Below are 15,117 nucleotides of genomic sequence, written 5' to 3'. Positions count from 1 at the left end.
CCCATCTGATCTAAACATTCTGGAGGGGCCGGAGGAGAGGGTCTTGGTGGGAGAGGACCACGCCGGCTGGGTCTGGAAAGCTGGCTGCTCCCCCAAGAAATGGCCTAAGTGCACTGGTTGCTGAGTGGCCACGAATGGGCCATGTGCCCGTTCTTTCCTTTGAAAACCAGCAGTCCTGGTGATTTACAGGATGACTTTCTAAAGGATATTTCAGAGACAAGCACATGCCATTTTGGGGTGCTTCTTTTCAGTCCCTGAGAGCCCCATCTCCAGTGGCCCTGAGCTCCAGCCTCTAGGGAGACTTTCCCTTCTTGAGCCAGTCAATGCGCCAAGCTGGAAAGTGGAGGAGAGCCAGAAGGCGTGATCATGTTGACCACCTCCTAGGGTTTGGGTTGAAGGGCCCCGAGAAGAGGCCCAGAGAGAAAGCAGTGTGGTCTTGCACTTGGGCAGGGCTCAGGTGGGGGTGAGGAGCTGCTCTGAGCTCACACACTTCCACGACCAGAGGTCACCAGGGATGAAAAGTCCTCCTCACACAGCTTGAGAAGGGGCCTTTAGACCCATGGCTCCATCAATATAATCTAGGCAGGCACCCCCAAACATGCCATTTCTTTCAGCTTCGTATCAGAGCTACTGCACTCATAGACCATGTGCATTATAATACACACACAAGTCATCAGCTTAAGAAGAATGATACAAAAGAAATTTATAAAGAAGTTCTGCTACTTGTACTGCTCCCTTCCCCCAACACCCCAGTGGACAGGCTTGCTCACCCCTTGGCTCTCTGCACCCATCCTGAGTTTATAAACGGAAAGCACAGAGCAATGTTCACCCAGTAGACCCTGTTCATGTCTCTAGGGCAGCCCACATTTCTCAAATGGCAACTGACTGATAGTTATTTACCGTCAAAACATCCAGATGACTTGCTGATTGAGGCTTTGGAGAGTGCCCAATAGCATCAATGAGAACATATTTTTGGAAGAACAATGTTTTTGCATTCTTATGTAGAAACCCTGCCTTTAATGCTTGACATCGTTTTACTTGGAGTTTCTGCTTCCCACTCCCAAGTTGGGATTATTCTTGGAATGCTGCATAGTTTGTTTGTTTGTTTGTCTTATACTATTAAAACTGCCAAGCTAAAATTATGTTTTGTGTTTTGCTTGTCACTCCACGAGCACCACAGACGTGGCTATGTGCTTTTCAAAGCACGTAAGATTTCCAGCACGATTTCACTGCCTCCTTGCAGCAGTGTAGCCCCAGAACTGCAAGCTCTAATGCGGAGTCCTACCTTCTTTTAGTTACTTTTTTGATAATAAAGCTCACCAATGGCACGAGGTCATCAGATGACTTAATCTAATCCCCTTGGGTTAGGAAGTGAAGGCCCAGGGCAGATGCCTGCTCAGGAAACTAGAACCAGAGCTAGAACCCAAGGCTCCTGCCCTCTGACTACTTCTGCACAGTCACCTTCAGATTCTTCAGATTTCCCCTTCATTGGGCTCTGACTTCAGGAGAAATGAGTGGCTGGAAGTACAGAGAAGGGTTCTTATTCTAAAAGGAATAGGGGATCCCTGGGTGGCTCAGTGGATTGGTGCCTGCCTTTGGCCCAGGGTGTGATCCTGGAGACCCGGCATGGAGCCTGCTTCTCCCTCTGCCTGTGTCTCTGCCTCTCTCTCTCTCTCTCTCATGAATAAATAAATAAAATCTTTAAAAAAAATAAAAGGAATAGCCCTGAAAACTCCTTGGGTGTGAATCAGTGGCTGCATTATCTCAAAGACGACGGTGAGATGTGGGTTTGACCTGTGCCCTGATTCGCTGGCCTCTGTACTACACCTGGTCAACCAGCTAAGCCCTCCTGACATCCTCTCTTTCAGACCCACTTTCTAGAGTCTGGCTGGAAATGCCCGGGGTCTTGCCATGAGGAAATAAACTCCCTAGCTGGAAGAGTGAACAAAGACGAGGTGGATTTGGGGCAAGGATGCAGGCCAGCCCACCACAACCCTCCCAACTCCCCTCTTTCTCCCCCTCCTGCCCCCAGGCCATGACCAGGGTAAGAGAGAAGCATTGGGAATGGGACCCTTCAGCGGATTTTGGGAATTCCAAGCAGATTGAAGTGTGGTTAAAAGAGAAGGGGTGGGAAGGGTTGATATGCAAGGATGAGGCTTCAACTGTGGAGAACTCCTAGTACTCGCAGGGTCTGTGTCTCTCCCAACCCGTGGTCCCGTCACTGCCACTGCCAGCCAGTCATGGTGGCGGTGTGGGACATCCATGGCCTGTTACTCTCTAGCTGCCTCCAGGTGGAACAGCTCTACAACGGATAAGCAGAGAGGCCAGTCACACACCTGCTTTCTACATGTCCTATCTTCCTCGCCCCCCCATCATGGACGATGCACCCCCCTACTCCGGGCAGCCAGATGTGCCGGCCTCTCCCCCACATCACTTCCTACAGGGAATCCTTCCATGTCCCCTTCACATACCTGGGGCTCTGCTTGTCTTGTAGCAAAGCTGGGGAGGTGAGAATTTAGGGCAAAGAATCACGATAAAGGGTGTCTACCTCAAGGAAGGGGGACCTGCTCCTTCTTTTTCCTCCAGTCCCCTAAAAGGCAAGTCTTTTAATGTCAGGTGTAAAAGTGGACAAGCTGTTGGAGGAAACAGCCCACAACCATATCCACCCATGCCATACCCCAAAAGATCTGAGAGAAGAGTATCACTGTCTCCAAGAGGGAGGAAAACAGGGATGAGGCTCTGGGCAGTCGCTGGAGGAAGAGAATGGGATGGGGGGCGGGGAAGAGTTGCATGGGCAGAGATTTTTGTTCCATAGAAGGAAGAATGTTTAACAATCCAACAATGGGGCAGGCTCCCCAGGAGGCCGTAGGGAGCTGTCACCACAGCATTAACAGAGACCTGGATCACTAAACCCTGGACGTGTTACCACATTCAATGAGCATCCAAGAGTTTGTGGATGCGTGCACGTGCGTGTGGCAGGTGGTTAGAGATCTCTATCCCGGGGCTCTAAAGACTGCACACACAAGACCAAATCACCCATCGATGCTGAGCAATTTACGCAGCCCCGTACCATGAAAACAACCCCCTCTGAGATGAAACCAAGTTAACCATGAGCCAGAAGCTGCCCTGAAGTGAGGACATAAGTCAGGGGGGAGGGCTGAACTCCAGCACGCTGCTGGGTGACATCGATGGCCCTGTAAGCTCCCTCCTCACCCCTTTCCTCACCTATATTTGTGAAGAAAATGAAAGCTACCGGCTGGGGTTGTTGGGAGGATAACTGAGTGTTTAAAATGCTTTACTTATGTTTCTGAACCCTTACAGCTCCCATTTTACAAATGCAGAAGCATATGCAGAGGGAACAAGGGCATTGCTCGGGCCTGTCCCGCTGGGAAGGGGCAGAGGGCAGCTCAAAGCCTGGGCACAGCGCCCGGGACAAGGAAGGGCTCCAGGTGGTCACGGCCAGGACCAAGGTGGGGAGGGTGGCAAGACACACCTGGCTAAGCAGGGGTGCCCTGGAGCCGATCTCTGCAGCACGGGGCAGGTAGCGAACGCTCCCCACACCCGGCAGCCTCCTCTCTGTAAAATGGGCACACAGATGCCCAATTTCCTAGGGAGGCTCGAGGATGAAATGATTTAATACACATAAAATGTTTAGAAGAATGCCAGGCAAATGACAAGTGCTCCGCGGACGTTAACGAATGCCACACTCCTGTGCCCTAGATCGTGGACGCACACATAGGTGTTCAATGCACTAATGTAACAAGCCGCTGAGCCTATGTCTGTAATATCTGTACAAAAAGGCAACCACTCAGGAAGGATCACAGGTTAGTAACGAGGCCCAGGGGACCGCTGGCCTCATGCACTTGCAAGGAAGAGCCGAAAATGTGTTTATCTGACTGCCTGGAGCTTCACCAAACCACAACTGCTCTCTGCAGGTCATCGTTATCTACTGGATGCCGGTGATTCTCCTACAGGCACTATTCTCCCTGGAAATCCACCCTCTAGCTTCTCCCCGAACCTTTGTTCAAGATCTGCTTGAGTGAAGGGGAAGGGATTATATAAAAGTAACCCTGGAGAAGACCTGGATTGTTCTCCACCTAGTTGTCCCCACAGGAGGCTCTTCCAGAGACCCCCTGGGAGTGATGCGGGGAGGGAGACCGCAGAGCCGACAGCCGGGCAGTCCTACCTGGTGAGTTTGGTGCCGATCTGCTGCCTCAACTCTAATCGCTCCTCATCTGTCTGCCTAGGAAGGATGTTCTTTTCTTCGAGCTCCCGCTTGGAGGGCCTGTTGCTGAGCTTGATGGCTAAGGAGTCCTTCCTGCACACCTTCATGGCCAGGGAGGCTGCGAGAGGGAGAAAGAAGTCCTTAATGCTGACATAAACCTGCCCGGGCTCCATATGGCCAGCGGTGAGCCATGAGGTTCGAGGCAGGAAGACAGACCCAAGGAGCTTAACACCTGCGAGTGGCCTAAGGCCTTGTTCAAATGGTCACTGATAGAGTTCCTGCAACCGACATGTTCGATGGACCTAGCACTGTCTTGTGGGTGTGAGGGGCACATGGGGAGTCTGTGATGGGATCTCTGGCCCCTGCCCCCAGGAACCCCAGCAGGCAGGCAACATCACAAAGGAGGGCTGGCTGGGCCGTGGAGCACAACAGAAGAAAGGGCTGGCGGCCTGGAGCAGCCACGGGGAGCTTCAGAGAGGAGGGGTTGGCACTCAAGGGACAGGTGCCAGCTGAGAAAAAGGTAGCAGCTGGCAGCCGTCTGCAGTGGGGAGCCTCAGAGAAGATGGAGAAGCCAGGCAATCGCAGGAGACAAGAGGTCAGCCGAGTGGAGCTGGGGGTGGGAGGTGTGCATGCAAAGGAAAGTATAGTTGGGCAAAGTGGGGTGAGTATGGGGTTTGAGTGGAAGCGAGGTCACTGGAACCAGTAACATTCTGGGATGGAGCAGAGGGCAGGGCTTCCTTATGATTGGAATAAATCTATGGTTCTCAACTAGGGGGGACTTTGCACCCCACTTCCCGCCCCCTGCCAAGGACACACTTGGAAAAGTCCAGAGATAGATTTTGGTTGTCAAAACTGGGGTGCGGTGGAGGCGGCGGTATTCCTGACATCTAGTGGGCAGAGGCCAGGGTGCTGCTGAACACCCTGTAATGCACAGGGCAGGCCCCGCAATAAAGAATTACCTGCTCTGAATGTCGGGGGTGCCAAGGCTGAGAACGATTCAATTCTCTGGGTAGGAAACGTGAGCAGAGGCTGGGCACTGCTCCCAGTCATGGGTCCCCGGGGCCCCTCTGTGGTTTTTGTCTCCTTGACATTATTTTGACCATATCATTGCTTGCTCACCAGGCGTCCTCCCAGCTTTCCAATTCAGCTAACTGTCTGAAGCCTGGTGCATGGAAAGCAAGAGGAAGAGACTAGGAAGTAGCACATTTGGGGGGTTCCTTTGGATTTTATTTAGTAGAGCTGGTCTTCTTTCTTTGTCCACTGGTTTTAGAACAAGGGCCTTGGAACAAGACCTAGCTGGAGTCAAATCCCAGCGCTGCCTCTTAGATGTGAGGTTCTTGGCCAGTCCCTTTCCTCTCCATATTCTTTCCTTATCTGTGAAATAGGCCAATGGCATCCATGTCAGCAGGTATTGTAAGATGCATGTAACAGAATAAAATTGTAACACCTCGGCACACAGTATATATTTCAGTAAAAGGTGGCTATTGTGTAAATTCATTAAAAAGTTGACCAAACAGGGGTGCCTGGGAAGCTCAGTCAGTTAAGCATCCGACTCTTGGTTTTGGCTCAGGTCATGGAACTGAGCCCTGCATCGGGCTCCATGCTCAGCTCAGAGTCTGCTTGAGACTCTCTCTTTCTTTCTCTCTCCCCTGCTCATGCTAAGTAAATGAATAAAATCTTAAAAAAAAAAAAAAAAGTTAACCAAGTAATCAGTCTGTACTCATTTAACTAGAATTTATTATTTACAGCCAGATTTTGGAACTTTGCTTTTTCATTGCTTCTCTTCCATGGAAAGGCCTTAGGACATTTAAATTCAGGCCTTGTAGAGTTATTGAGGTGTTCATTTATCTTTTTTTTAATTTTTATTTTTTAAAAAGATTTTATTTATATATTTGAGAGAGAGTGAGAGAGTGCACTAGTGGAGGTGGGGGAGGGACAGAGGAGGAGGGAGAAGCAGACCCCCCCCTGAGCAGGGAGCCCCACACAGGACTCAATCCCAGGACCCCTGGATCATGACCTGAGCCGAAGGCAGACGCTTAACTGACTGAGGCACCCAGGCGCCCCTTGAAGTGTGCTTTTAAATGAATTTGTTGCTTACGCAATGGCTAGTATTTCTGAGTATGCTATAGACTGGAACTGAGTTTTTGGGTCCCTCCCTCCCTTTTTTTGAGGAAGGGGGTTGGATCTCAAGGGAAGGAGTCAAAGAAAGAAAAAGCCACCTAAGAGATGAGAAGTGGTGGCATGGTGTTGCAATTTTTAAAGATAGGAGGGTGTCTGGAGGACATTTACCCTTTCATTTTCCCAACTGAACTGCCCTATGGCCCTGGCGAGTGGACACGGAGCCGGGATCAGAAGCCAGAGTGCGGGGCACCCTGGGCAGCTCTCCTCCACCAGTCTGCCCTCCCACCCTCTAAGAAGCGCTGGGATGTACGCACTGGTGTACAGCGAGCTATCATCGTCCTCGTCCTCCTCCTCTTCCTCCTCTTCTCTTGTGTATAGGCAAGAAGAGTCTTCGTAGTCTGATTCATGAGGCACATTTTCTTTATTGTCATCACATTCAATCACAACAGTTGGCACTTGTCTTATTTCTGGAAGGCCCAGAGGTCCCGCTTTTGTGACACCGTCACTAGAGTGCAAACCAGAGCTGTGGTAAGAAGTGGAGCAGGGGACCCGCTGTTCAGAGCTGTTGGAAGAGGAAGAGGAAAGAGGATGTTAATTCTGGCCAACACATCACATAAATGCATTAGAATCTTTTTAAAAGTCATTTGTCCCATCCTAAGAGACAAAGGGTCTACTGGGCAATTCACATCTCTTTTCTTATTTCAGGGCAGCAGAGTTTCCTGACGGGATGGGGGTGCGGCTTACCTATCAGTGTGGACATCTCCATGCCACTCAACTGTACACTTTAAAGTGGTTATAATTTTTTTTTTTTGGTTTGGAGCATTTTTCACCATTAAAAAAAATTAAAACACAAACATTTTTTTAACAAAAGAATTTGAATTCCAGAAATACTTATGGTTAAGATCAACATCTCCAAGTATCAAAGCAAGATTCATCTGCAACCCACATGTTTTGCAGGAGTAAAAGCATTAATTGGAGGGTAAAGCTAGGAATTTAGGAAAGAGAGATACTGCATGAGGTTCTAGTTTTCAGAGCTATACAGCATGACTGATAGGGGCTGAGTCTCACAGAGACTCTTTGAAATGTCATGGATGGAGATGCAGAGGAAGAGCAGACAAGGGACCATAAGGCTGGAGACGTGTGCATGATCATCGTGGTGGGCAGGGTCATGGATGACTTTGAGGGATTTCTCTCCAAAGGACAGTGCCAGACTCTCAGCAGCTATGGGTAGTGTTAGTCTGATTTTGTCATAGGCTAATTTTCCAGGGGGCAGTGATGATGACTTTCTTGGTTTTACCTCTCAAGGTGAACCAACTCAGATAAAAAATGTATTTTAATTAAAAATGATTTGCTTCATTACAAATTTAATTAAAAATGGTTTGCCATATAAATTCATTGTAGGGAAATTAGGAAATGCATAACAAAAATAAAGAAAATAGTTATTATTATTATTATTATTATTATTATTATTATTATTATTTTAAAAGAGTCTCTCCTAGGTCTCTATAGTACTTTAGAATGTTTTTGAGGCCAGGCTCTGAATGAAATCCAGCAAGAAAAATGGAGCCAGAAACACAGTGCAATTTTATAGTTCTTTTTTGGGTTAACTAGAAGTGGCATTTATATCTTTCATTTAAGGAATTTGTAAACATAGATGACTCAATGCATTTTACCATCTAAGAATGTCTGACATGCACAAGAAGGTGGGGGGTGCGGTTATGCTATACTGTATATCAACTATATATCAATAAACTTTGCATTAGAATATCTCATACAAAAGAAAAATTTTACTCGTGACATATGAATACATGAGAGTCTCCTTTGAAACATTCATTATACTTTAAATTATTGCTATGTCTGATTTAAATTCAATTAACTTTCTTCCTTCTATTGTTTCCAAAGAGCTGTTTTCCTCTCTGTGTTTTGCACATAACTCTGCAGTGACACAAATGGAAAATCTAGTTAACACATTATGAGCTATGATGTTCCAGGCAATGAACTCAATCAACTTAAACACCTTTCGACGGCTGAGGGAGACTGAAACACATATTTACAAAAATGCAACATCTTATTAGCCATTGGCCGTGTAGAGTCCATTTCCCACCTGATTTAATACCAATGGCAATAAGAGCCGGCAATTGGAGCATGTGAGAGGTGGCAAACAGAAGAGCTGCGTGGTGGGCACCTACGGGCCCGCCTGCCATGTGGCCCTGTCTTGGGCAATGTACCTGCTGCATTCCAGCTGTGCTCGGATTTCCACACTGAGAGTTAGGGAAAGCACTGGAGGAGGCAGAAACGTAATTGCACGCCTGGCCCATGTTTTCCCCACCCCTGCCCTCTCCTCTCCGTCACTGACAGCTTAATTAACAATGGCTCTGATACAACCATGGAGCTGGGGATATGCTGCGTGGGAGAGAGCGGGTGATCAGCAGCTAATAGATGTACCTGTGTGGTGGCCTCTCTGGAGGCCAAAAGAAAAAAAAAACATTAGAAATGAGAAAGCACAAGAATTCCTTAAGATAGAAGTTTCCAATTATCTCAAGGAGTCAGAGAAAGGAGAAATATTATGCAAAGAAAAGTAAGAAGCTCAGCCTTACAGCTAGGCTGTGATAAACAGGAGGCTGTGGTTTCTCCTCCTTCAGAGATGCAAGGGAAGAAGGGCAAGCCTTGAGTGGGACAGGATTATAAGGAGCCTCCCCACCCCCCGCCCCACCAGTCGTGGTGGCAGGTGTGAGTGGTCAGGCCACCAGCCTTGTGAAACAAGGACTGGTCATGGTGATCAGTGATTGCCTGTTGCGGGTATTACAGACATATCTGAAGATCTCACCTGGCCAATCAGGTCACCTTCCCTTCCCTCTATGACTCTAGCAGGTGATAGAACGTCTAATTTACCACAAGGATTAAAAAAAAAAAGTGTTTCCCAGGAAGTGAAGTGAATCTACCAAAAGGGTTTGGTTCATAAATATCCACTGGCTGCCAACCATGTCAGGGAAGGTGCTGGGTGGAAGACAAATACCCAGATGATCCCATACATTGGGTAACTGGTGAGCCAAAGGACAGCAGAAAAGACAAAGGAGAGAAGAGTTAGCTGAGCAGAGGCTGGAAAGTTTATTATGGGATCTCAGTCTGAGGAGTCGAGATACAGATTGGAGTCCAAGTTTTGCCACTTACTATCAAATCTTTACATTGGGCTAATTATGTAACCTCTCTGAGTCCCTGTCTCCTTGAGCAACACCGGGTAAACCTACCTTGATAGCAGGGCTGGTGCGTGTGAAGTGGCCATGGGCGTGCCTGGAAATGAGGCCCTCTTCTATTATTGACAGAAGCAGCCTTCCAAGTGAATTCAAAGCACTCTCAGCTTCAGAGTATTCACACCGTTGTCAGGGCAACTTGCTAAAACCCAGATCTCACAGCTTTGCCCATGAGAACTCCCAAAACCTGCCTAGCCCACAAAAGCAGTGCTCCATGAGTGACACAAATGGAAGATCCCATTAACACCTTATGAGCTCTACTCGCCAAGGCCAAGAACTAAATCAACATAAATGTAGCACCTGATCACATGTGGCCTCCACCCCTGGTGGCTGTAGGCAAGAAGGGGAAAACCTAGGTGGGTATAAGTCTTAGGCTGGTTTTCTATAATAGAGGTGTCCCTTGGCAGATCTGCTCTCAGTAAAAGATTTTATCGGTAAAGAGAAGTGAAAACCATCAGCCTGGAAGCAGTAGTTCAAGCACAGCATGATGTGCAATCCTCTGCACAATCCGATCCAAATCATTAAACCCACCCTCGTTCCCCCTTCCCAGTCCTCCTCTTCCCAGCCCTCCTCCCAGTTGTACCCATACAACTCCTCCCTCGGTCACATACAACATATGTAACGATGCATTACATGCTCCTGGACTGAAATGTGCTCCCCTTCCACCTTTACTGTGTCGATTTCTTTTTTTTTTTTTCCTTTTCTCTTTTTTTTTTTTTATTGGTGTTCAATTTACTAACATACAGAATAACACCCAGTGCCCGTCACCCATTCACTCCCACCCCCCGCCCTCCTCCCCTTCTACCACCCCTAGTTCGTTTCCCAGAGTTAGCAGTCTTTACGTTCTGTCTCCCTTTCTGATATTTCCCACACATTTCTTCTCCCTTCCCTTATTTTCCCTTTCACTATTATTTATATTCCCCAAATGAATGAGAACATATAATGTTTGTCCTTCTCCGACTGACTTACTTCACTCAGCATAATACCCTCCAGTTCCATCCACGTTGAAGCAAATGGTGGGTATTTGTCATTTCTAATAGCTGAGTAATATTCCATTGTATACATAAACCACATCTTCTTTATCCATTCATCTTTCGTTGGACACCGAGGCTCCTTCCACAGTTTGGCTATCGTGGCCATTGCTGCTAGAAACATCGGGGTGCAGGTGTCCCGGCGTTTCATTGCATTTGTATCTTTGGGGTAAATCCCCAACAGTGCAATTGCTGGGTCGTAGGGCAGGTATATTTTTAACTGTTTGAGGAACCTCCACACAGTTTTCCAGAGTGGCTGCACCAGTTCACATTCCCACCAACAGTGTAAGAGGGTTCCCTTTTCTCCGCATCCTCTCCAACATTTGTTGTTTCCTGCCTTGTTAATTTTCCCCATTCTCACTGGTGTGAGGTGGTATCTCATTGTAGTTTTGATTTGTATTTCCCTGATGGCAAGTGATGCAGAGCATTTTCTCATATGCATGTTGGCCATGTCTATGTCTTCCTCTGTGAGATTTCTGTTCATGTCTTTTGCCCATTTCATGATTGGATTGTTTGTTTCTTTGGTGTTGAGTTTAATAAGTTCTTTATAGATCTTGGAAACTAGCCCTTTATCTGATATGTCATTTGCAAATCTTCTCCCATTCTGTAGGTTGTCTTTGAGTTTTGTTGACTGTATCTTTTGCTGTGCAAAAGCTTCTTATCTTGATGAAGTCCCAATAGTTCATTTTTGCTTTTGTTTCTTTTGCCTTCGTGGATGTATCTTGCAAGAAGTTACTATGGCCGAGTTCAAAAAGGGTGTTGCCTGTGTTCTTCTCTAGGATTTTGATGGAATCTTGTCTCACATTTAGAACTCAAAATGGATGAAAGATCTACTGTGTCGATTTCTATTTATCTTTTAATACTTTTTCCCAGGCGATGCTTTGGGACAAAGCATTAAAAGATACTTGGCTTTTTTGCTTTTTTTCTCCAGAGACTCCACCCTTGTGAAAATTGTGAACATCTGTTTGCTTGCTGCCTCCCGTCCCCAACCAAGCTGGGGTCTCCTGGAGGGGCAGGGCTGTGTCTTACTCATGTTTGTAGCAGATGCCGAGTACTGTTCTGACACAAAGCAGACACTCAATAAACTTTTATTATGTTTGCTGAGTGAATATGGGCTGGAATCACTGAGATTTAGGAGCTTTTCTAAGGGGCTGGCAAATCATTTTCAAAGAGTACTAAGAATTTTTAAAAAAATTTCAGGGGGGCACTTGTGGTGTATTGCAGGGCTGTGGGTGCCCCTGACTTGGCTGGCACTTTCATCAATGGCTTAATGACAAAAAGGGCATCTTCATCAAATATGCAAAAAAGGGCAGCCCGGGGGGCTCAGCGGTTTAGCGCCGCCTTCAGTCCAGGGCGTGGTCCTGGAGTCCCGGGATCGAGTCCCACATCGGGCTCCCTGCATGGAGCCTGCTTCTCCCTCTGCCTGTGTCTTTGCCTCTCTCTCTCTCTCTGTCTGTCATAAATAAAAATCTTTAAAAAATATGCAAAAGAACTGAGATAGACAAGGAAAGGAGGGAGTGAAAAGTGAACATTTACTGTATTGTCCACTGTTTTAGAAACTTCCATATCTGGTATCTCATTTCATTTCTATAATAACTCTGCAAGAGAAATGTCATTATCCTCATTTTATTAAGTGGGAAGTTAAGGCTTGAGGGAGGGTAATTAACCAGCCCATGAGGATAGATTTGTGAAGAAGGAAGTTGGGGGGCGCCTGGGTGGCTCAGTTGGTTAAGCATCTGCCTTCGGCTCGGGTCATGATCTCAGGGTCCTGGGATCCAGCCCCACATCAGGTTCCCTGCTCAGCAGGGTGTCTACTTCTTCCCCTATTCACATGCTCTCTTGTGTGCATGTACACACTCTTTTCTTCTCTCTCGGATAAATAAATAAAATCTTAAAAAAAAAGGAAGACATACATTGAGATACTCAATAATATTTTTTTTTAAAGGAAGGGAGTTGGAATTTGAACTCATCCTGCTTCAAAATGTTGTACCTAAGGATTGTGTACTCTGATTAATCACAAACCCCACTAACTATACACATGCAAGGTGGAGGAAATGTATAAGAGAGCATTATTACTTTATAAGTATTTTAAATCTTACTAACCAGGGTAGGTAATAGTGCTCTATCTTGCTACAGTCAGGCCATCCTTGGGCACTGAGTTTAAAGGCTTCATCTTAGACACTGTATTGTAATGTTCAGGATGGTGAAGGGACTCATCTGATGATTCATCTGTTGACTCATCTGACAACCTCATCACATTGATTGTCTTGGCCTCATTTGCTCCAAAACAGCAGAGTTGAGCAGTTGCAATAGAGCCTCAAATATTTGCTATCTCAACTATCAGAAAATCTTTTCTGAAATTTGTATGGGGGGGCATGAAAAGCCTTAAAAAGCCACAGCAATCTTGAGAAAACAGAACAAAGCTGGAGGTATCATAATCCCAGATTTCAGGATATACCACTAAGCTATATGCTACTGGCATAAAAACACACACAGATCAACAGAACAGGATAGAGTCCAGAAATAAAGCCACGCTTATATGGTCAATTAATCTACAACAAAGAAGACAAGGATATACAGTGGGGAAAAGACCATCTCTTTAATAAACACTGTTGGGAAAGCTGGACAGCTACAAAAGAACAAAACTGGACAGCTTTCTTACACCATACACAAAAATAAACTCAAAATGGATTAAGGAATCTAAATGTGAGACCTGAAACCATAAAAATCCTAGAAAAGAGCACAGGCAGACTCTTTTTGGCCTTAGCAACATTTTTCTAGCTATGCCTCTTAAGGCAGCAGAAACAAGAGCAAAATCAAACTAAATAAAAAGCTTTGGCACAGCCAAGGAAACCATCAAGGCAACCAACTGAATGGGAGAAAATTTTTGCAAATGACATATCCAATGAGGCGTTAATATCCAAAACATATAAAAAATATAAACAACTCAACGCCAGAAAAAACAAACAATCCAATTAAAATATGGGCAGAGGACCTAAATAGACATTTTCCCCACGATGACAACCAGATGGCCAACAGACACATTAAAAGATGCTCAACATCACTCAGCATGTCAAATCCACGGAAAAGCAAATAGAAACCACAATGATATCACCCGATACCTGTCAGAATGACTAGTATTAAAAAGACAAGAAATGCAAAAAAATAACAAGTGTTGGTGAGGATGTAGAGAAAAAGGAACCCTCATGCACTTGTTGGTGGGAAAGCAAACTGGTGTAGCCACTGTGGACAACAGTATGGAGGTTCCTTAAAACATTAAAAATAGAATTAGCTATGATCCTGTAATTCCACTACTGGGTATTTACCTGAAGAAAACAAGAACACTACTTTGAAAAGATATATGCATTCCTATGTTTATTGGAGCATTATTTATAATAGCCAAAATATGGAAGCAACTCATGTGTCCATCGATAGATGAATGGATAAAGAGGATGTGGGATATACATACAATGGAATATTGTGCAACTATAAAAAGGAATGAGGTTTTTTTGTTTGTTTTTTGCCATTTGCAACAATAGACCTAGAGAGTATTATGCTAAGTGAAATAAGTCAGATGGAGAAAGACAAATACCACATGATTTCACTTATATGGGAAATCTGAAAACTAAAATGAATAAGCAAACAAAACCAGAAACAGACCCATAAATACAGAGAAGACACTGATGGTTGCCAGAGGGCATGGGGCGCTGGGCCAATGGATGAAGGGGAGTGGGAGATACAGGCTTCCAGTTACGGAATGAAGAAGTCATGAGGATGAAGGTACAGCATGGGGAATAGAGCCAGCTGAAAAACTGTGAAGTTTTCGGACTTCTGGCTTAAATCAATGTTTCCCTAAGCTTGGTCATACCCACACGCCCTTTTTGTGAGTGCGCCATATGTAAAGTACACTTATACCATTTTACTTTGTATTTTTAAGTCAATGTTTAAAAGATCATAAAGACCATGTCAGCCTCATCTGAAGCAATACATTTGTAATCATAGGTTTCTTATGCTAATGATTATATGTGTTTATAACTTAGGTTAAAATAAATATGTGACTGTGATAACTCAACTAACTTTCTACCAGTAAATGCATGTATCACATTTTGGTTAAATAATGGCCTAGACTAGATTTTGTTAGCCTCGGCATGATGAACACTTGGGCGAGGCAGTTCTTCATGGTAAGGGGCTGTCCTGTGCATTGTAGAGTGTTCAGTGGCATCCTTGGGTTCTACCCACTAGATACCAGTGGCATCTCCTCTGGTTGTGGTAACCAAAAACATCACCGGACACTGCCAAATGTACTGTGGTGGCAAAACTGCCCATTTGGGAGCCACTGGCCAAGAATATCTACAACAGCTTTGCTTCTTGCTGCTTCCTCAGAGCTGTACCGTGTGAATCTCTTCCAAAGCAACCTTGGCATTTACTGCTGAGAATCTGCAGCATTCTCTGGATGATTGAGAACCACACGGATCCTTTCTCCTAAGTT

At 45.7% G+C, this 15,117-nt stretch overlaps 1 protein-coding gene across 10 annotated transcripts in view; it reads right to left on the bottom strand.

The window, feature by feature from the left end:
- Positions 1–15,117, bottom strand: part of PHACTR1 (phosphatase and actin regulator 1) — a 558,131-nt gene that overhangs the window by 40,448 nt on the left and 502,566 nt on the right. For 9 of the 10 annotated variants that reach the window (XM_025444328.3, XM_025444326.3, XM_025444327.3 and 6 more), the window contains 2 exons: positions 6,661–6,908; positions 4,187–4,343 (listed from right to left, as the gene is read on the bottom strand). In XM_025444328.3, coding sequence (XP_025300113.1) covers positions 4,187–4,343; positions 6,661–6,908 — 405 coding nt within the window. Of the gene's footprint in view, positions 1–4,186; positions 4,344–5,344; positions 5,600–6,660; positions 6,909–15,117 lie in introns of those variants that run through there. The other variant, XM_035710672.2, reaches the window with a different exon arrangement.

Source organism: Canis lupus, chromosome 35 (genome assembly GCF_003254725.2).
Source record: "Canis lupus dingo isolate Sandy chromosome 35, ASM325472v2, whole genome shotgun sequence".
Taxonomy (NCBI): domain Eukaryota; kingdom Metazoa; phylum Chordata; class Mammalia; order Carnivora; family Canidae; genus Canis; species Canis lupus.
Note: the sequence above shows the minus strand (reverse complement) of the source record. Positions and strands in the feature narration are given on the sequence as shown.